The sequence below is a fragment of the Manis pentadactyla genome, chromosome 1, assembly GCF_030020395.1.
Source record: "Manis pentadactyla isolate mManPen7 chromosome 1, mManPen7.hap1, whole genome shotgun sequence".
Lineage (NCBI taxonomy): Eukaryota > Metazoa > Chordata > Mammalia > Pholidota > Manidae > Manis > Manis pentadactyla.
Genome location: NC_080019.1, coordinates 10,450,899 through 10,471,756, shown reverse-complemented (window position 1 = coordinate 10,471,756; position 20,858 = coordinate 10,450,899). Strand labels below are relative to the sequence as shown.

General features: G+C 46.8%; 1 protein-coding gene across 1 annotated transcript; it reads left to right on the top strand.

Moving 5' to 3' along the window:
• Positions 1 to 1,186: 1,186 nt before the first annotated feature.
• NEFM (neurofilament medium chain) lies at positions 1,187 to 6,380 on the top strand. Its single transcript, XM_036889100.2, has 3 exons — positions 1,187 to 2,403; positions 3,131 to 3,255; positions 4,501 to 6,380. The coding sequence occupies exons 1-3, from the start codon at positions 1,324 to 1,326 to the stop codon at positions 5,882 to 5,884; spliced, it is 2,589 nt and encodes an 862-aa protein (XP_036744995.2). The 5' UTR covers positions 1,187 to 1,323; the 3' UTR covers positions 5,885 to 6,380.
• The last annotated feature ends 14,478 nt before the right edge of the window (positions 6,381 to 20,858 follow it).

The following is a 20,858-nucleotide window of genomic DNA, read 5'->3' as shown; positions in this document are numbered from 1 at the left end:
TCAGCAGATTTCAAGTTCCCCTTTCCAAGGAATATTTGACCTTCAAATTTCAGGCCCTGTATCTCTTGATCTCCCACATCCATCATATCTTAGAAAACTCAAGCTGGGCTACAGGTATATTATTTTTGTTACCTGACTTTAATGTATGTTACTTGTTCTCAAAATCTGCAATCTGTCCATTGTGCCAAACCTGCATTGCAGGGAAAACTTAGCGTGCGATTCCAGCCTGGCTCCTGCAAACTGAGTCACTACAAACAGGCTTTAATTGTATTTACTCCGGGAGAAGGGAGGGAGGGAAACCCCGCCATCCGACAGGCGAGGCTGGGTGATAAACCCCCAGGGCCGCGAGTCCCGGCTCGCCAGCCTGGGCGCTGTCCTTGGTGCTGCCGGCGCCATAGCGGGCACAAGCGCCTTACCTTCTGCCCTGCGGAAGCTGCGGACGTCCCCCAAACGTTAAGAAGAATGTAGAGTCATATCCCACTTTTAATACATAGAACTACCCCGACCTGTCCTCTTTGACCCTTTCCCGAAGGCTTCAGGCCGACCGTTCCTCAAAGTCTTTCTGTGGCTTTCTCCGAGGCCCAACTGCGCTCATCGAGCAGCTTTAAGGGGGGGAGTGGGGGAAGGGGAGGGAGGCAAGGGGAGATGAGGATGGGGGAGGGGAGAAGGGGAAGGGGAGCAGGAAAGGACGGGAAGCAAAAGGTCCGGGAGGAAGGGGCGCAGAGAGAGGGGCGGGGTGAGCGGGGCCAAGGAAGGCTTTAAGTGGGAGCGCGAAGAGATGCCAAAAAGAAGGGGAAGTGATTAAGCCCGGAAGATGAGCAACAAGAAAAGTAACGGAGACAGGGCAGAAGAAGAGAAAGCCGTGGGGGTGGGAGTTCAGAGGGCTGGAAAAGAGCGCGGTGGCCGGGGCGCCTGGAGAACAGCTGCCCGAACGGCAGCAGAGTGACTAGACAAAGCAAGGGCGTTGGGTTGATGACTGCACCGAGGGCGGGAAATGCACCCCGTAGGTGAGAGGAAATGGAGAGGGGCCCAGAGGGGCGGCACGTGGCCTGGGGCCGACAGGAGAGCAGGGGGCCGGGGCCGGGGCCCAGCGGCCCAGGCCGGGTGCGCTGCGGCGCGGGCCCACGGGAGCCGGCGCTGAATCACCGCTGGGCTGGCGTTGCCCCCACCCCCACCCCCGGCCCCGGGCCCGCAGTCCCCGCCTCCCCGACCGCCGCCTCCGTGGGGCGGGGCCCTGGCCCGGGACCAGCCGCCGCGGCTATAAATGGGCTGCGGCGAGGCCAGCTGAACGCTGTGACAGCCACGCGCCCCGAGGCCTCCAAGATGAGCTACACGCTGGACTCGCTGGGCAACCCGTCCGCCTACCGGCGGGTCACCGAGACCCGCTCGAGCTTCAGCCGCGTTAGCGGTTCCCCGTCCAGCGGCTTCCGCTCTCAGTCGTGGTCCCGAGGCTCGCCCAGCACGGTGTCCTCCTCCTACAAGCGCAGCGCGCTCGGCCCGCGCCTCACCTACAGCTCGGCCATGCTCAGCTCCGCCGAGAGCAGCCTCGACTTCAGCCAGTCCTCGTCCCTGCTCAACGGCGGCGCCGGGCCGGGCGGCGACTACAAGCTGTCCCGCTCCAACGAGAAGGAGCAGCTGCAGGGACTGAACGACCGCTTCGCGGGCTACATCGAGAAGGTGCACTACCTGGAGCAGCAGAACAAGGAGATCGAGACTGAGATCCAGGCGCTACGGCAGAAGCAGGCCTCACACGCCCAGTTGGGAGATGCGTACGACCATGAGATCCGCGAGCTGCGCGCCACACTCGAGATGGTGAATCACGAGAAGGCTCAGGTGCAGCTGGACTCGGATCACCTGGACGAAGACATCCACCGGCTCAAGGAGCGCTTTGAGGAGGAGGCACGGCTACGCGACGACACCGAGGCGGCCATCCGCGCGCTGCGCAAAGACATCGAGGAGGCGTCGCTGGTCAAGGTGGAGCTGGACAAGAAGGTGCAGTCGCTGCAGGATGAAGTGGCCTTCCTGCGGAGCAATCACGAAGAGGAGGTGGCCGACCTGCTGGCCCAGATCCAGGCGTCGCACATCACCGTGGAACGCAAAGACTACCTGAAGACAGACATCTCATCGGCGCTGAAGGAGATCCGCTCCCAGCTCGAGTGCCACTCCGATCAGAATATGCACCAGGCCGAAGAGTGGTTTAAGTGCCGCTACGCCAAGCTCACCGAAGCGGCCGAGCAGAACAAGGAGGCCATCCGCTCCGCCAAGGAAGAGATCGCCGAGTACCGGCGCCAGCTGCAGTCCAAGAGCATCGAGCTCGAGTCAGTGCGTGGCACCAAGGAGTCCCTGGAGCGACAGCTCAGCGACATCGAGGAGCGCCATAACCACGACCTGAGCAGCTACCAGGTACGAACAGCGGCTGCGCGGCCGGCCTGAGCCAGCGCCAGCGCCGCGCGCCCCCGACACTCAGGCACGCGTCCTGGCGCGCTCTCCGCAGCGCTCTCAGGGGGCCGCTGGCCAGTGCGCGCGCGCGCGCGCGACTCAGACCCAAGTTCAATGCAGACTCCTTGCCCCTCCCCATCCCTTCCACGCTCCTCCCCCATCCCACCCCCATACCCCCGCTCCTTAGGGGCCTGACGTTTTTCAAAACATGCTCTTTTCCTGTGGAGTTCTAGTTTTGAACGTTTGCACATTTAAAGTAGGGGGTATACATTCGGGTAGCTGATAGAGAAACGGTTTTAGGATAACTTGTGCAGAAACACTTGTATTCACAACTTTTACGGCCAAGATACGAAAAACCCTCTAAATAGGCTTCAGCCCAAAGGCTCAGGTGGGAAGGGCCAGGTCAGCCGTGGGGTTTCCCAATGCACCTTGTTTCCTGCTGAGACTTGTTCTAGGTAGACTGGTCCCTGGGCATGACGTGCCCACGGAATTGTCTTATTGATCCTGATGCTTATTTGAGAATTCCTTTTTTTTTTTTTTTTTAAAGGGAGGTTGGGGGCTGGGAATGGAATCCTGGAGGGCTGCAGAGCCGGAGGGAGTCAAGGGAGGAGAAAAAGGAGAAGGGGGTAGCCAGTTTGCAAAAGAAGTTGCTGCTTCGAAGGATGACTCTATACGCCTGTGTCTGTTTCAGGACACCATCCAACAGTTGGAAAATGAGCTTAGGGGCACCAAGTGGGAAATGGCTCGCCATTTGCGAGAATACCAGGATCTCCTCAACGTCAAGATGGCTCTGGATATCGAGATCGCTGCCTACAGGTACGGCGGGGGGCGGGGGGCGCTCACTGCGAAGTGGCCGAAACACTCGCCGCACTGCAGAGGCTCTTTGGGAAGGAGCTTCACCACTGAAGTTAAAGTGAGCACGTTGCAGGGGTCTTAAATCAGGCGTGGTTTTCTTCCTTAATTAAAAAGAAATTATTCTAAAGAATTGCAAATGTAGTTTTACCACTTTTTATACAGTTTAAGAGAGCAAATATTGAGATGCATTGTTTGAATAAAGTGTTTTGAAGGAAAGTGCCATTAATTCCAATGAGTATGCTTAAACCTTTTTTTGTTTGTTTTAGTGATGTTTTCCGAATGTTTGAAACAAAAGCAGAATTTTAGTTTTTAATATTTCATGTCATGGCTTCAGTTTTTCAATTTGACAATGTCAAGGACAAATACCAGGATATTCCATTTCTTTTGTTTCTCTGTAACAGCTTACTATTGCCATCATCTGGCTGATAATAGACACAGATTGACAGAATATATATATATTCTATTTAGACTTATATCTATAGATCTAATACACAACCAGAGAAAGACAGAAGAGGTCTATGACTGATGTCACCTTGTTGTTGATTGAGTTCATAGCAGAAAATCCTTGACTAAACAGTTTCTCTGCTTCGAATTAGGTCATTATAATATTATAAGAATAAATTGCTCTCAGAGCTCTGTCTCCTTTTAGGAAAGCTGAATAATAGGATCAAACAGACACTATGATTAAAAGCGAGGAATTTAAAAAATTAAAATCCAATTTATAATTTGATTCCCATTATTAGCACTTAGCTATGATACACACATACACATAGAGGCTAAATTCTGATACATGCAAAATAATTCTGTAAAGTTTTTACTATGTTTGCAAGAAATTCAGGACACAATCCTGAAAGTCCAAATGCTCAAGGTCACTAAGGTTTTTTTGGCCACTAGGAGTTTTTCAGCATATTCATGTTGCACCAAATGAATTGCAGCAGAGCTGAGATTTGGAGGCTGGGTGTGGCTAGTGGACTGTTGGGCGTGGTTACTTACTGCAGCCGGTGATTGGCTGGTGGCATGTCTCTTCACTGACTCTTACACAATATACCAGTGAAATGATAGCAGGTATTTCACTGGTTCGATGGAATCTTTTATCTGTGTCATGCTATTTATTCAAAAGTTAGCTACTGCTTTACCCATAATATAGTGAAACTTCAGAGGTTCCATAAGATTTTAATTATGTCTTATCTTTGATTCTCTCCTTAGAAAACTCCTGGAGGGTGAAGAGACCAGATTTAGCACATTTGCAGGAAGCATCACCGGGCCGCTGTATACACACCGACCGCCCTCAGTCACAATATCCAGTAAGATCCAGAAAGCCAAGGTGGAGGCCCCCAAGCTAAAGGTCCAACACAAGTTTGTCGAGGAGATCATAGAGGAAACCAAGGTGGAAGATGAGAAATCAGAAATGGAAGTCGCCCTGACAGCCATTGCAGAGGAACTAGCCGTTTCCATGAAAGAAGAGAAGGAAGAGGTGGCAGTAAAGGAAGAAAAGCGAGAGGCTGGAGAAGTCGTAGCTCCCCAAAAGTCTCCAGTGAAAGCTACGGCGCCAGAACTGAAAGGAGAAGAAGAAGGAGCCAAGGAAGAGGAGGAGGAGGAGGAGGAGGAAGACGAGGGAGTGAAATCAGACCAGGCTGAAGAAGGGGGGTCTGAGAAGGAAGGTTCCAGTGAAAAGGAGGAAGAAGGCGGCGAAACAGAGGCCGAGGGTGAAGGAGAGGAAGCCGAAGCCAAGGAGGGAAAGAAAGCCGAGGGACGGGGTGAGGAAGTGGCTCCCAAGGAGGAGCTGGTGGCAGAGGCCAGGGGGGAGAAGCCGGAGAAAGCCAAGTCCCCCCTGCCTAAGTCGCCAGTGGAAGAGGTGAAACCCAGAGTGGAGGCCGGGCCTCCGAAAGGGGAGCCGAGGAAGGAAGAGGAGAAAGTGGAGGCAGAAAAGAAAGCAGCAGCAAAGGAACCTCCCAAGGAGGAGAAGATGGAGAAGAAGGAGGAGAAGCCCAAAGAGCTTCCCGAGAAGAAGAAGGCTGAGTCCCCAGGGAAGGAGGAAGCCGTGGAGGAGGCGGTGGCCGTCGCCAAATCAGGAAAGGTAAGCGTGGCGCAGGAGGCCAAAGAGGAGGAGAAGCGACAGCAGCCAGGGAAGGAGAAGGAGAAAGAACCGGAGAAAGAGAAAGAACCGGAGAAGGGGAAGGCGGGAGAGGGGGCCAGGGAGGAGGGCGGTGACCGAGTCTCCAAGGGATCCACGAAGGAAGACATTGCGGTAAATGGGGAGGTGGAAGGAAAGGACGAGGCGCAGGACACTAAGGAGAAAGGCAGTGGGGGAGAAGAGGAGAAAGGGGTCGTCACCAACGGGCTAGACCTGAGCCCAGTGGATGAGAAGGGGGGCGATAGAGGTGAGGAAAAGGTGGTGGTGACCAAGAAGATAGAAAAAATCACCAGTGAGGGGGGAGATGGTGCTACCAAATACATCACTAAATCTGTAACCGTCACTCAAAAGGTCGAAGAGCATGAAGAGACCTTTGAGGAGAAACTAGTATCTACTAAGAAGGTAGAGAAGGTCACTTCACACGCCATAGTAAAGGAAGTCACCCAGGGTGACTGATAGTTGAGTTCACTGCAAAAGGTTAAGCCATATGACAATTTTAATATGCATGTGATTGACAGCTTCAAAGCAGAGCGGGTTCTCCCATGGGGGCTCCGGACATTGTATTTTACTTTGTGCAATATGAGGGAACTGCATGCAAGCTCAGGGTGCTCCCTCCTCAGTCTTTGGGGGATTCAAATGCATGATATTGTATCTACCTGGGGAATCAGCCAATTTCCTAAGCTTTTGAAAGGGAGACACTGGGGGGGAGGGGAATGTCTTGAGGTGTATTATGCAAAGAACCAACTGAGCCAAAAATAATAAAATGAAACACAGAACTCTCTTAGCCTTAAGAAAGCTATATATGAATAATTATGTTTACCTCACTGGTGCATTTAAAATGGACTTTTGTTCATGGGAGAACCTCGTCGACATGCACAGTTTGCAACCTTTCGTTGATTGATGTTAAACGTCACAGCAGTACTTGCTCAATAAAGGTCATATTGGAAACATAGTCAAATGCTTGGTGTCCTGGCATCTCAGCATGAAACCTCCACTACCTGTCTGTCTCTCAGAGATTCTTCGGAGGGTCGATACGTGACCTGCATTTCCTATCCCTATTTCCCCAAGGGTGATTTACTGGGAAAACACAACTGCCAAAAACATTTTCAGGCATCAGAATCTACTTAGCCCAAGTTTCATCTCAAATTTTTTGAATTATATTTTTTGGAATACAAATAAAAGCATTAGATAAAAGGCAAAATTGGTGGGATAGAAGTCTTCAATCTCCAGATGTGTCAGTCCCAACCAGAACTCAGAGAACCTCAGGGTGAGAGGGACAATAAAGGAATCATAACTTGCTCCTTAGAGTTGGGACACAAAGGAACTTACAGCATTTATAACAACGTGCCCAGAAGGAGCAGGACTGAGATCACTAACAGTTCTACCAAGAAATATCCAATCTTAGCTGTGCGGTTCTGGTTCACACATACACACCCCTGCACCACTGATTTTTTTATTTGATTGACAAATTTATACTATAGTGTTATACTAATTGGAGAGAATAATATCCAACATAAATCAATACTCCACTTAGAAAATGAAAGCCTTCTCTGATGTGGGCAAGAGTGTTTTTAGATTTTTTTCTTTTTAAAGGTCTGATCTTGACCAGGGAAATAATGCAACTACCTTTTCAAAATGTATCTGTTCTAGATCTTTAAGACCAGTAATAATATATTAATTAATATATTTGTCCCAAGTCCATATTTTTTTCTTCTCAACAAGACCATCCTAATATAATCCTGGATGGTCTTTTTAATGGCTTTTCAAAATACCCCAATTTTAATACCTAAATGCATCCAGGAAGCTCACTGCTAAAACGGGTATTTGTAATGATGTTTCCCAATCATTAGCCACTTGCGAATCCTCACAATTTCTGCTCTATCTGCATATCATTTGTATAATTTATTTACATTCTTTCCTTTAGAACACCCCACATTTTATGCTGAAACAGTTTTTCTGAAGTAATAATATCAATGACATGCAAGGTGAAAGAGAACTTTTAAATATAATCAGCAACAACTTACTCTAGTTATGTAAAATTTAAAACTAAATCAGAGGATTGGAAAGAGGCAGCCTAACTTCTAGTGTGGGAAGATCAACCAAAGGAACAAGTGTTGGGAAAAACCAACTGGGCCAGCAGCGGAAGCAAAGGCAGCAGGAATCAGCATGCAGTCACCGGGCTGGTTGACGCCAAACTTTGTGTGCCTTCGTTGGAAGTGGAGAAACAGCATATATTTGCCTCACACCTCAGCCAGCAGAGCAAGAGCACCCTGACTGACAGTCCCACCAAGACTGACCACCAATGACGTAATAGCATTTCCCCCAGAAATGTCTGGAAGCTGTTGTCTGAGATCGGAAAGACACTGGATCTATACACTATGCTAGTTGGATTTTTAAAATACCTTCTAAATATATAGCCATTACTGTACAAATATCCTTTTGTCTATACCTAAAATCATCTCATTACTAACGCTGGTCCCTGCAGCCTAGACACCCCTTTTGTTTAGAATGACAGAAGCAGTCAGCAGCCCTCCCCAAGGCCAGCACTAGAACTTGTCCCTTCAATTCTAACTTTGCTTTCAATCATCACATTTTTTTCAGGGAAGAGTTTTCTCAATACTTCCACATATTCCAAAACACAGACCACTGTTCTGTGTCCCGTCCAGCGGGACCTAGTTATTTGTGGGGACGAGGGAGATCCGACCTGAAAGAAAATGGGGGCGAGAGAAGAGCGAAGGCAAGACAATGTTCTGATCAAGCCTTCAAATTTTATTGTAAGACGGGGGTACATATATACTAATGTTCAGGGGCAGAGTGGGCCATAGGATACTTGTAAGCAGGGGATTGGCTGCACAGCAGGGATGGCGCAGCGAGTTACATTCTGATGGGCATATGATAATGGGGAAGGAGGGGGAGAAGAGTATCTCTTGGCGCGCGCGGGCTTTCTTGTTGGCGCGCGCGGGCTCGCAGCTAATCTCCAGGAAGTGAAGCAGGAACCTCATGAACTGTGGCCATCTTGTTGTCTTTGTGTGGCTCCCAACATCTCCTCCCTTTCTATTTATTTCAGAAAGGTGGGCCTTAATCGAGTGAGGGAATAGAGGCCTGGCTCCTCCAGTAAGGTAACATCTTGCGAATGTCTACCTATATGCTCTCGGTATCTTTTAGGGAGGAGAGGCAGAGCTGAAAGCCAAATTGCTAGCTGATATTAAGGCTTTATGTACATATGGATACCAACCTCTATGCAAGCCAGGCATATTCTCAGGGAGGACCAGAGAGGTTCTAGGAAGAACCCTCCCTTGCGGTACTTTGTCTCGCACTCATCTCGATGCCCATACCCTCATAAATGGTAATGGGGTATGTCTGGTTCTGGCCGACCAGCATATGGGCCACATTAATTACGGTGCCAGAATCGATGGTACCATGGTTGAGGTGCTTGTAAAGTTGAGAACTGGAGACCGGGAGCGTTGGTTGGCTCGGTATTAGACTCTTCATCACAGGCTGTAAGTCTGTGATAATGAACAGCAACTGCTGGCTTGACGAGCTGGTCAACCTGCTCTCGAATAAAGGCTGTTAGTTTTCTTAAGGCCCAAGGGCCAAAAGACACTAAAAGGAGGAGTCCTGCTAAGGGTCCAAGGATGGTGGGGATCAGAGTTGTGAGCCATGGGGACTTAGTGAACCAGGACTCAAAGGGACTTTGGCTAGCTTCTCGCTCTCTCTTTCTCTGGTCTAGCCTTTCTCTAAGCTTTGACATTGAATCTCTTATTATTCCGGAGTGGTCTGCATAAAAACAGCATTCTTCTCTTAAAGCTGCACACAGACCTCCATCTTTTAGGAGCAGTAGATCTAGCCCCCGTCTATTCTGCAAGACGACTTCAGAAAGGGAAGTCAGAGATTCTTCAAGTTTGGTAATAGATTGTTCTATGGTTTTTAGATCGTCGTCAATGGCGATTCTCAGCCCTTCATAGTTTTGGTTCCCCTGGATGATGGCAGCTGTCCCTGTTCCCACTCCTGCTGCAATTCCTACTCCCACTAATGTGGCTAGGGTCAACGAGACTAGTTCTCTCTTGTACCTATTTTTAGGGTCGAACTCAGTGACAAATGAGGAATCATCATGATATATAAGCCTTGGTACTAGTTGAACCATAACACAGAAATCATGGGAGGAATTGAAAACAGAGGTGGAAACACACGGTGTTAGTCCAGTGTTACAAGCCCACCATCCTTGACGGGGAGGGACTAGATACCTGTTCTCGCCTGAGGAAACTATAGGTAGGGTGTGATTACACAGACTTTTATGGGTTGAGGGAATTGTTCCTAAACATGTAGCTTTTCCAGTTACCTCAGTCAGGGTTAACTTTTGCGAGCCCCAGCTACAGGCTTCGTGGCTGGTCGTATTATTAAAATTGCCTAACAATCCTAGTCCTTCATAGTAAGGAGGTGAAGAGGAAAAGCATAACCAACAGGATTCGGTAGAATTTGGGTTGGTGGTATTTAGAACTCGGAAAGCTCCTTCAAGGAGGTTGAGAAAGCGCCATCCGGTGCTAGGAAGGAAGGTGGGTCGGTTAAGAGTGGAGGCGAAGGAAGGGGTGGCAGCGTCTGCAGGTGGGGCTAGGGTTGGCGCGGGCGGGGCTGGGAGACGCGGCTGGTCTCGCAAGACAGCGTTGGGTCCTACTGGGACAGCTGGAAGAGGCTCTGCTTTAAGCTTGATTGTAAACGAGACTCCATTATCATAGCCACTCTGGTAGAGTCTCAGTCCCCATGTGGCCCCCGTTGTCCAACTAGTACTCCGTTTCCCAGGATTGGTGAATTCGATACGCAACGGGTGACACCATGTATTGCACGTGCCATCGTTGCCCCGATTTGAGTGGGTGTAATTAGCAGTGACTTTAATAAGGTCCCATGAGGAGGAGGGCCGCCAGTAGGTGTCACCTGAGGTCTCACAACTCCAGCTTGCACAGTAAAAATCTGATAATCCTTGACACTTCCAATTAAGGGCCTGGCTACGATGGTAACCAGGGCAGACATAGAAAGTGAGGGTTTTCAACTCTCTCCTCTTGCTGGGTTCTCCGCATCCTCCCCAAGGGGGCGATCCTAGGCTCCCAGGGGAGGAGGGGGGTTTTTGGAAGTCTGTGTGTCCTTCCAAACCCCAATTGGCTGCATCTATTGCTAATGTACACAGGTCGGGGTACAGGTCTGGCCACCAGGAATAGGGGTGTGCTATTTTTGACACACTCCAAACTACGTTCCCTGTCCCACTGATCACCTCCCAGGTCAAGTTGTGAGACTGCTGTGGGCTGGAACATCTGCCTGGGGGAAGGGAGCACAGTACCAGTACAATGGCACACAGTTCGAAGGCGATCATCTTAGGGGCGTTCTGCTGATCTTGAGCTGGAGAGGATTCTTGGTAGATTGGGCTCTCCACAACAGGTTTCACATGAGATGCGTGGATCCACTTCTTGCCTTCTGAAATTAAACAGAAAGGGAAGGCTTCTCAGGGGTTAACATGCCCTGGACTAGAGTTATTGTTTTTGCTTTTATTTGTGTCTAGAAGTTTAATGAGCCTATCTGGGAGCCATCGGGCATTTTGTGCCTTAGCATCATATATACAAGCATGTCCTTTCCCCCATATGAGCACAGGGTCAGGCCCGTGCCATGTGTTGGTCATCGGATCTCTCCACATAGCCTGTGCATAATTATCTGCCGTGGAGGGATGCCAAAGGCGATCAGCAGCGGTTTTACCCGCGGAGTCATAAGTAAGGAAATTAAGAACAAACAGTGCATGATTTAGGAGTGTCTTTGCATTACCTGTTTTCGGATAGAGTACTTCTCCCCCCGACTGAAGTTTGAATAACATGTTTTTAAGGGTTAAGTGGGCTCTTTCAACAATGCCTTGGCCTTGGGGATTATAGGGGATTCCTGTTATGTGCTTAATACTTAACTGCGCACAGAACTGTTTAAAGCTAGAGCTGGTGTATCCAGGCCCATTGTCAGTTTTTAAGATTTTAGGTGGTGGTAGATATGCCAGGCATGAGAGAACATGGGTAATAACATTTTTAGTTGCCTCTCCCGTTTGCAAGGATGCACATAGGAAACCACTACATGTGTCAATAGACACATGGATATATTTTAATTTACCAAAGGGAGGGTAATGAGTGACATCCATTTGCCATATCTCTCCTGGAACTAACCCCTGGGGGTTGATTCCGTTATGAGGCTCTGGGAGGAGAGTTAGACATCCTTGACATTGCCGAACTATTTGGCGGGCCTGTTCTCGGGTGATTGAAAATTTGAGTCTAAGAGTATGAGCATTGAGATGATGTAGTTCATGAGCCCGTTGGGCTGCAGCCAAGGGTGAGTCTGACGTGACAGAGGCTACTAATTGAGTCGCCAGATCAACTCTGTCATTGCCTTTGGCAAGCGGCCCTGGAAGGCCAGTGTGAGCGCGTATGTGCCCGATGAAAAAAGGGGCATCGCGGTTTAGAATTAATTTTTGCAATTTTGCGAATAGGGGGGAAGCATTTGTAGAGGGACGTATGTAAGGCACTGTCTCTAATAGGGGAACAGAGGTTGCTACATAGGCACTGTCAGTGTAAAGGTTAAAGGGGGCATCTATTAAAAGCTCAAAAACTTTGATTATTGCAGTTAGTTCAACAAGTTGTGCAGAAGAGAGGTCTGTCTGTATTCGAGTAACTTGCCCATTAATACTGAAAGCGGCTATACCGGAGGAGGACCCATCAGAGAACACCATTACGGCCCCAGCAATTGGCGTGGTTTTAGTCCTCTTGGGAAAGACAACTGGGGTCTTTTGAAGGAACTGGACTAATCTGTCTGCAGGGTAATGATTGTCTATTGTCCCCTGGAAGGAGGTGCAGCTAATTGCCCAATCATCATCATGTTGAATAAGCCATTGTAATTGAGATGTATTGTATGGGAGGGTTATAACTTCAGGGTCTCTCCTAAACAACTTGAGAGCTGCCTCTCGGCCTAAACGTAAGAGGGCAGCAACTAATTGAGGATAGGTAGCTAAGACTCTAGGGGGGGAGGCTGGCAAATGAACCCAAAATAGTGGATGGTTTTGCCAAAGGACTCCTGTAGGGGAGAAGGGGGTAGGGAAAATGAGCAGCCACAAACTTAGATGTGGAGAGAAGTAGCTAATGGTCTGTTCAGAAATAGCCCGCTCTACAATGGTTAATGCCCTTTGTGCTTCTGATGAAAGCGAGCGGGGGGAGGAAGGATCAGGGTCTCCACGTAGGACATCAAACAAGGGCTTTAACTCTCCGGTGGTCAGCTTTAAATAAGGCCTGAGCCAGTTGATGTCTCCTAGCAGACGCTGAAAATCATTAAGAGTGTTTAAGGAGCTTCTCTTTAACTGAATTTTTTGAGTGAGGATTTTATTAGAAAATAATTCAAAGCCTAAAAAAAGTTGGGGGGGGTGGACCTGGACTTTTTCTGGGGAAATTTGTAGTCCTCGATCTCGGAGGGCAGTGACTAGCTGTTGACTGGCCGCATAGAGCTGTTGCTGGTCAGGACCGGCAAGAAGAATATCATCTATATAATGGATAATATACAAAGTGGGGAAGAGCAACCTAAAGGGGTCTATAGTCTGGGCTACAAACTTTTGGCAAAGAGTGGGGCTGTTGGCCATTCCTTGTGGGAGAACTCTCCACTGAAACCGGGGAGAAGGCCTTACACAATTGGTAATGGGTATACTAAAGGCAAAACGTTTGCAATCATCAGGATGCAAAGGTATGGAGAAAAAGCAATCTTTTAGATCAATTACTAATTTGACATACCCTTTAGGGATGGCTATTGGAGAGGGAATTCCCGGTTGTAATGCGCCCATAGAGACCATAGTCTTATTAACCGCCCTGAGGTCTTGTAGGAGCCTCCACTTGCCTGATTTCTTTTGGATTACAAAGATTGGGGTGTTCCAAGGGGATGTAGAAGGTTCAATATGTCCAGCAGCCAGCTGTTCTTGCACTAACTCTATGGCTGCATTTAATTTTATAGTGGTAAGGGGCCATTGATCGATCCAGACAGGAACATCACTTTTCCAAGTAATCTTGTCTGCCTGGAGTGCAGGAGGAGCAACGGCCCTTACGAAAAATGTTTTTCAAACCCTAAACCTGAGCGGTCTATCTTAGGCGTGGCCAGTATCGGGTTGGGATCTCCCTGTTTTAGTTTGCCCAACCCCTGACCAGGGAGGTAACCCTGTGAAAGCATCTGCTGTGTTACAACTTCATTAGGGCTACACATGATGACCTTCATTTGAGAAAGGATATCTCTTCCCCAAAGATTTACCGGCAACCCAGGAACTACGAAGGGTTGAATGAATCCGGTATTTCCTTCTTCATCTTCCCAGTTTAATAACTGTGAGCTCTGTAAGGTGTTTCTTGACTGCCCAATTCCTTGTAGATGGGTCAAGGAAGCGTGTAAGGGCCAGCTGGAGGGCCATGAAGCCTGAGATATGACTGTAGAGTCGGCCCCCGAATCTAAAATTCCTTCAAATACTTTTCCTTGGATCTTAAGTTTAAGAGTGGGGCGTTCTTTAGTAATAGCTTGGATCCAATATAAGTCTGAAGAACCTGGGGTAGAGGAGCCTCGCTGCTTATGAATAGCAGGGTGAGATGTACTTAAAGGGAGGGGGAGCGCCTGCGCAAGGCGCTGACCTTTCATAATGCTGACAGGGCACTGGGGGGCACTAGCAAGAATTTTTATTTCTCCAGTATAGTCATTGTCAACTAAGGAAGGGTGGACAATAAGGCCGTTTATTGTGGTGGAAGCTCGCCCTAAAATTAGAAAATAAGTATCTTTGGGAGGTGGGCCATAAATTCCTGTGGAAATAATTGTAATTCCCTCTTCAGGCGTTAATATTGTTGAGGAGGAGGCACAGAGGTCAAGTCCTGCACTCCCGGGTGTGGCCCGATAGAGGGCGGGAGTGCTACAGCTAGGCTGTTCCCCGAGGCCGGCTGAAATGGAATTGGCTGGGGGGCCCGGGGCTGGCCCCTCAGCTCGTTTCCCTGAAAAGGGGGGGTGAAAGGATTTGTGGTACTGTAAAAAGGATGTGTTGGATTGTTACGGCACTCTTTGGCCCAGTGCCGCCCCTTATGGCAGCGAGGGCAAATACCGGGGACTGACCCAACTCTAGGAGGAGGAGCTGTGGTAGGGCATTGGCGAGCGAAATGGCCTGGCTGTCCACATTTAAAGCAGTTACGCATAGGCGGTGCGCCCTTGGGGAAGGAAGGAGGATAAGAAGCCGGGGGAGTTTGAACAGCGGCACCTACAGCTAAAAGGGCTTGGACTTTGGATGTAAAAGGATCGACATCTCTACACATTCTCAGCATTTCATCAAGAGTTTTGTCTCGAGTCTTACCGCGGAGGACGGCTCGACATGCCGAATTGGCGTTTTCATAGGCTAGCTGTTTTACAATCTTATCATTGGCAGCCGCGGAACCAAGGGTCCTTTCGGCGGCCTCTAACAGTCTGCTAACAAATTCGCTATAGTCTTCTTGCGAGCTTTGAGTGATCTTAGTTAGAGGAGTGTTAGCAGTCCCGGAAGCAGGGAGTGATATCCAAGCGCCCAAAGCGGCATCTTTCACTTGAGATAAAAGACCAAGGGGAAGGCGCTGCTGCCTGGTTTCAGAGATATATCTGCCCTGTCCCGTAAGCTTATCAAAAGTCCAGGACGCTGTTGGGGAATGAGGGTCTTTTACATTGGCAGCAGCGATGGTCTGACAACGGTCAGCAAAATCTGCCTTCCAAGTTAAAAACTGACCACGGGTAAGCACAGCCTGGACTATACGCAGCCATTCACCTGGGAGTAAATGTCCTCCTCGAGACAGCGAATCAAGAACAGAAAGGGTAAAAGGGGCATTGGGGCCATAAGCTTTAACGGCCGCGTTCAGCTCTTTTAAGCTTTTGAAATGGATTTTGTGAAATTCTCTAGGGCCATCAGCAGGCTCGGCCGGCTCTGGCTCAGCCTGCTCCTCTCCCTCACTTTCTATTTCCTGAGCAGCAGGGGCGTCTTCGCCGTCGCTTTCAAGATCGCCCTCCTCCGGGCTATGTGTTGTGGAGGTGGGGCCAGAGCGGGCGGAGGCTCGGGTAAGAACAGGAAAGAGCAGTTTTTTAGGTTGTTTATTAGGTTTTGTGGCTGTAAGCGGTTTCTTAGAGAGGCCCCTTTGCGAATATAACGCGGGACGAACTGGTTGGGAGACAACTAATTTTTGGAGATGGCAAGTTATTCTTTGTTCTACTATCTGTGCTATTAGGTCTTCAGTGCTGGTAGGGGGGCTAACAGGACCGGGAGCCGGAGGGGGTAGCGGAGGGGCCGACGGGGGCAAAAAGGCCGGGGCGCAAACATTGGGAGGCCGAATAGGGGGAGTGTAAGAGGCTCCTTTCAAAACTGGGGGTGTGTAAGAAGGGAGGTTAAGCGACGGGGCGGCAAGGGGCCAATCTGGGTTGTTATACTTGGCCGCTTCGTCTTCTAGTTCAGCCGCGTCTCCCGGATCTAAAGGCTCGCCATTTTGGCTCTTAGTCACGACTGGAAAAACTTTTTGTGTATCGACAAAGTCCGAATCTCGAGGGAGAGGCGGATAAGTGCAACATTTGGGAGGGGTATCATGGAGGGCACCGAGCAAAGATGGTGTCGGGCTAGGGGAGGGGGATTTAGCCGATTTTGGGGCAGGGGGATCACTCGAAAGAGACAATTTTGAGGCCGCCCGAGATAGGGGGCGGAGGCAATATTCTGCTACTGACAAGAGTTGACGTTTATCAGGGTCAGTATTTTCAACAATATCTCTGATAAGACCCCAATAGGAAAATACTGAAACAGGAACAGAGTCAGGGCCGTTTTTGATAAGATAATCATTTAAATCTCTACCTACTTTCTGCCATTTTTTAGGATGAATTTCGGGGCCATTAATGATAAACCACGGACAGACTTCATCAACAAAAATAAAAAACTTTACCAAGTCTTTCTTTTTAACTCGAACTCCTCTCTCCCTAAGTGAACTTTTTAGGTCTCTTATGAAGACCGCTTCTTTACTTAATTTAGTTCCCATTTTCTTGTAAGGCGGCCGGTACTCACCAGGGACGACGACCTCCGTGAGCGGCGAAAGGCGTCTCCTATTGTTTCATCAAGAAGGGGTCTGCGCAGACGATATCTCACTCGGGGGTCCGCCTGTGAAGGATCTGCACCTCTGGCCCCACGTTGGGCGCCACTTGTCCCGTCCAGCGGGACCTAGTTATTTGTGGGGACGAGGGAGATCCGACCTGAAAGAAAATGGGGGCGAGAGAAGAGCGAAGGCAAGACAATGTTCTGATCAAGCCTTCAAATTTTATTGTAAGACGGGGGTACATATATACTAATGTTCAGGGGCAGAGTGGGCCATAGGATACTTGTAAGCAGGGGATTGGCTGCACAGCAGGGATGGCGCAGCGAGTTACATTCTGATGGGCATATGATAATGGGGAAGGAGGGGGAGAAGAGTATCTCTTGGCGCGCGCGGGCTTTCTTGTTGGCGCGCGCGGGCTCGCAGCTAATCTCCAGGAAGTGAAGCAGGAACCTCATGAACTGTGGCCATCTTGTTGTCTTTGTGTGGCTCCCAACAGTTCTGCCCACTTTAAAAATAATAAAACAGCATACCTTTGATAAGCCATGAGAACATGTCTAAAGATACCAAGTTTCTTATTCAACTCATGAGTTCAACAAATATTTATCATGGACTAGGGCCTGAGGATACAATTACCTACTCTTCTGGAATTCACTAATCTTATTGGCCATACTAGTTGTTACACTACTACTTAAAGAAAAAACAACTTGAAATTCACGGTTCCAGATTATGTTCAGTGACAGTGAGAGACTATACTTAAAGCTTAGCACAAACCTCCAAGAGGTTAGGAAATTCGAACATCTTTTCTCTAGCTACAATCATACCTAGCTACATTAGGCAGATGAAAAATGGGATTTCTACTTCGCCAGTAGACTGCCTTAAAGATACTATTTTGTTTTAAATGTTGTAATACGCCTTTTAAATATTTTTTAAAGTATTGTAAATATTTAAATACCAGCACTAATAATGAGATGATCTTAGAAGTAGACAAAATGTTTTCACCATAATGGCTATATATTTAGCAGGTATTTAAAAAATCCAACTAGCATATTGTACAGACCCAGTGTCTTTCCCACCTCAGTGCTCATTTTCAAACATAGGGAAACTGAGGCACAGAAAATCCCTTTAAAAACTTTCTCTGGGTCATGCAGCTAGTAGATAATGAAGCTGGGATTTAATTCAGACATTCCAGAACTAGAGCACATACTCTGAATCCTCTGCACTGCAGTGCTCCCCAAACACATCCATGGCGGCTGCCTCAATTCACAGGGATATTCTGCTCTGGTTCATCTTTCTTTTCATATTGAAACAACAAAAGCATAGCTAAACCATGAATCTTCTGTTTAATATCCTTAGAAATCTCTTCACATTAAAAAAAAAGAAGCAATATCCTTTCATTAGGGCACTTTTTGGATCATAGGAAGAACAAAACTCCAGATACAAAATAAGTGGTGATTCCTTCAACCGCAACAGCTTGCAATGTACAAAAATGTAGCACCTTTCTCATGATAACTTTAATATTCCCTGCACAAGGGAAGTGCTATTTCTGGCACACTGCTTTCTATTGCCAGTCAGCGCAGCAACAGTATTAAAACATTGGGATATTCATTTCCACAACAAATAGGTTGGTGGTTCCAGTTGGGAGTTATTTTTTCCTGGTGGTTTATGTAACTCATGCAAAGGGAAACAGGATCTATTTTTAAGTGAATTATCTTATTGGCTCTGCACAAAATGTGTCCAATTCTAGGGCTCCTCTACACTTAGAAGAGGAGAGCTTTGGTAAAAGCACTGGATTGAAGTTCAAGTCCCAAGTCTGTGCATAGCAAAAGTGAAGTCCATTATAATATCCCTCTAAGTTTCTGCTGTAGATTGAATGTTTGGGTTCCCCAAATTCATATGTGAAGTCCTAACACCCAGTTTGATGGTATTTGTATTTGGAGGTGAGACCTTTGGGAGGTGCTTAGGTTATGAGGGTTGGACCCTCAGAATGGGATTAGGCCCTAATAAGAGAAACCCCAGAGAGCTCCCTACCCACTTCCACCATGTAAGGATACTGAGAAGATGGCCATCTATGAAACAGGAAGTGGGCTCCCACCAGACGCCAATCATGGTGCCTTGATCTGAAATTTCCCAGCCTCCAGAATAATCAGAAATAAATTTCTGTTATTTATAAACCACTCAGTCTATGGCATTTTTCTATAGCAGCTGGAACAGACTAAGACAGCTTCCACTGTCTTATCTATAAAACAGGTAACATACTTTTCAAAGGGCTATTGAAGTAATTAGATGAGATGGTATCTGTGAAAGCACCTATCATTGTAACAGGCACATGGTAGCCAATCAAACTATTGCTGAATATATTGAATTTTAAAATGGATCAAAGCTATAGACACAGAATTTATTTAATTTGAAGATACAAAATAAATTAAAACATTAATTTTCTTATATATGATTTCAGTACAGATTGCAATTATGATGATTTTACCAGAATAGCAATGCAATATAAATACACATGTATTCATATGCACACAAATATCTTTGTCAGTGTACACTGATAATACTTTGTATAATACATTGTAATATGTTCATTACCCATACAGAGAATTTGGGTGATGTCTTCATAGGCCTAGTACAAAACTATTCCTCTCTCTTATTATCAATATTGTTTTAAATAATTTATGTCAAGAAACTTTTAATCTCCATGATAATATAGATGGATTACTGGGAATCTAAACAACTTCTGTAGTTTATTACCGTGAAAAATGCAATTATTTGCCATAAAATTTCTTACCTCCAAAGCAATCTTGAGAAAGAATAAAGTTAGATGCCTCACACTCCCTGGTTTCAAGCTATTCTACAAAACTACAGTAATCAAAACAGTATGGTACTGGCACAAAACAGACACATGGACAGGTGGGGTAGAAACAACAGCCCAGAAATAAACCCACACATATATGATCAATTAATACATGACAAAGGAGGCAAGAACACACAATGGGGAGAAGACAGTCTCTTCAATAAATGGTGTTGGGAAAACTGGACAGCTTTATGCAAAAGAATGAAACTGGATCACTGTCTTACACCATACACAAAATTAAATGCAAAGTGGAGTAAAGACTTGAATGTAAGACCAGAAACCATAAAATTCCTAGAAGAAAACATACATAGTAAGTTCTTTGACATTGGTCTTAGCAGTGTTTTGGACCAATCTCCTCAAGCAAGTTCAATAAAAGCTAAAATAAATAAATGGGGTTATATCAAACTAAAAAGCCTTTGCACAGTGAAACAGTCAACATAATGAAAGAGCAACCTACTGAATGAGAAGAGATATTTTCAAATCACACATCTGATAAGGGGTTTTATATTCAAAATGCACAAAGTTACATAACTTAATATCAAAAAACAAACAACTTGATCAAAAAATGGACAGAGGACTTGAATAAATGTGTTTCCAAAGAAGACCTCCAAATGTCCAAAAGGTACATGAAAAGATACTCAGCATCACTAATCATCAGGGTAATGCCAATCAAAAACCACAACGAGCTATCAGCTCACACCTGTCAGAATGGCTAATATCAACAGGATAAGAAATACTGTGTTGGCGAGAATGTGGAGGGAAGAGAACCCTCAACACTGTTGGTAGGAATGCAAATTGGTGCAGCCACTACAGAAAGCATTATGAAGGTTCCTCAATAAATTAAAAATAGAATTACTATATGACCCAGCAATCCCACTTCTGGGTATTTATCCAAAGAAAATTGAAAACACCAATTAAGAGATACATACACACCTATGTTGATTGCAGCATTATTTATAATAGGCAAAATACAGAGGCAGCCCAAGTGTTCAGTACTAGATGAATGGATAAAGAAGATGTGGTAAATATATACAATGGAATATAATTCAGTCATAAAGAAGAAGGAAATCTTGCCATTTGCAACAACATGGATGGGCCGACAGGGTATTATGTTAAGTGAAATAAGTCAGAAAAGACAAATAGCCTATGATTTCACTTATATGTGGAGTCTAAAAAAACCAAACCATGCAAAACAGAAATGGACTCATAGATACAGGAATCAAACTTGGTTACCAGCGAAGGGAGGAGTTGGGGTCAGGTGAAATAGACAAATGGGATTCAAGAAGTACAAACTTCCAGTTACAAAATTATAAAAAAGAAATTTCATGAGAATATTGCAAAACAAAAGACTTGTACCTTGCCCGTATTAACATTCTTTGATTCCATATATTATCAGAAAAGAAAAAAAGTATAGTTCACTGCCATGCTGACACTCTATTGAGGTTCCAACTTAACACACCAT